The sequence below is a fragment of the Chrysoperla carnea genome, chromosome 1 (genome assembly GCF_905475395.1).
Source record: "Chrysoperla carnea chromosome 1, inChrCarn1.1, whole genome shotgun sequence".
Classification (NCBI taxonomy): Eukaryota; Metazoa; Arthropoda; class Insecta; order Neuroptera; family Chrysopidae; genus Chrysoperla; species Chrysoperla carnea.
The window spans coordinates 119258186-119260037 of record NC_058337.1 but is presented as its reverse complement, the minus strand read 5'-3'; the positions used below and the strand labels follow the sequence as shown (position 1 = coordinate 119260037).

General features: G+C 33.3%; 1 protein-coding gene across 1 annotated transcript; it reads left to right on the top strand.

Annotated features, from left to right (window-relative positions):
• Positions 1-331: 331 nt before the first annotated feature.
• Positions 332-1592, top strand: LOC123293953 (serine protease 55-like). The gene is made up of 2 exons (XM_044874967.1): positions 332-529; positions 996-1592. The coding sequence occupies exons 1-2, from the start codon at positions 332-334 to the stop codon at positions 1590-1592; spliced, it is 795 nt and encodes a 264-aa protein (XP_044730902.1).
• Positions 1593-1852: the final 260 nt, after the last annotated feature.

Genomic DNA, 1852 nt, shown 5'->3' with positions numbered 1-1852 from the left:
CGGTTTTGTCAAGTAATTTCCAAAACAAGTAAAAAACAAGAAATATAAAGTTTTTCTAGGAAAAAAATTCAATAAGAATAGATATTCCTCAGAAGAATATGTATTCCTGGAAAATAAATATGTTAAAGTAAAAAATAGGACAAAAATATTGGTTATCGGTGGATTATAAACTCAACCCTTTATCCCATGTTTTTTTTTTAAGTCGATTTTATTCGCAGTATTAGCTTCCACTGTAGTCTCGACACCAATTTAATTCGTTTATAAACAATTAAAAAAGCTATATTCTTGCTTTTGTTTTTTTTCTTTTACAAAATTTGTAGCACCAATATATATGATGCAAACACAGCGGACACAACGCTTGAATCGAATTATTAATGGGAATAAATCAACAGCAGTTTATCCATTTCTGGTATCATTATGGATTAGAAGTCCTTCAATATTAATACATTGTGGTGGAACGTTGATAGCGCCGAATGTAATTTTAACGGCAGCGCATTGCTTTTATGATCCACGAAGAAATCCTTTACAAGTAAGAGTTTAGAATTACTCTTTTTTTTGTCTTTTATTGATCCGAAATTTCTTCGACAAATAGAATCAATTGCGGTCGGACGACGTTGTAAAGCTGCTTTTTTGATACGTTACTTGGTCCTCTTAGGGGAGTGTGAAAGTACGTTTTGCAAGCAAAAACAAGTTGTGCCTGTGTAATAAACAACCTTTTTTTCCTGGAAACGTAGTTTCACACTCCTTTAAGAGGCCCAAATAACATACCAAAAAAGCAACTTTAAATAGCGTTTTGCAACTCTAGTTGTTTTTTGTAAGATTTTACTGGCGGAATATTTGAATAAAAATTTTTAATTTTTTAAATATTTTTTAATGAATAACTTTCATGCTAACTTCGGTGGAAACTTAATACGAAGATGTGGAAAGAGTTACGCCACGATAAAGTCACGACATTTAATGTGTTCGAGAATAGCTAACATCTTCTTTTTTTGCAGGCTCCAATAGTCCAAGCGTTTTTCAATACATTAAAAACCAACAAAGGTGACAATCGTATCACCCGAAAAATAGTAATTCATCGACAGTTCCAAAATCTACCACACACACTAAACAATGATATCGCCTTAATATTTTTCGATAAACCGGTTCCATATCAACCGGTAAATTTACCATTAGATATCAATTCAAATGCATATCCTGGTGATGTAATCAATATTGTTGGATGGGGTGCAACGGAACGTAGTTCACGTGGTACGAGTGATTTGATGCAGGCTAAACTAACACTGGCAAATCGTTATGAAATGCCATGTAAACGCGACGAAAATATGAATACAAAATTATGTGCTATCACTGGTATGATCAATTGTATGGGTGGGGGTCAAGGTGATAGCGGTGGTCCTGCACTAATACGTCCTGTGGGAGCTAGCAATTGGATCCAGGTGGGAGTTGTGAGTGCTGGTATTAATATTGGAGAAAATATGAAAATGAATATATTCACGGATGTTAGTGCATTTTTGCCGTGGATTATAAATGTGATTCAAGAAGTGCTTAGTTCAGATCCATCAATCTTACCACCGAATGTAATCACTTCTTAAAAAATATTTTGACAAAAATAGTATATAATCTTCCAAAAATTTCAAATTAATTCGTATACTTTAATAACTTGCTTTTCTTACTGCTAAATAACGGAGCTCATAAATCTTTGGAGGTAGTCACTTCGCACTTTTTAGAACCTTTAATTAACTTAACTTTCTTGATTTAAATCTTTGCCAGCGTTTATATCCTTTGCTAGTCCAAATTGGTCGTTATTTGGAAAAGCGAACTCAACAAATTTACGCATGTGTAGATTAAATAA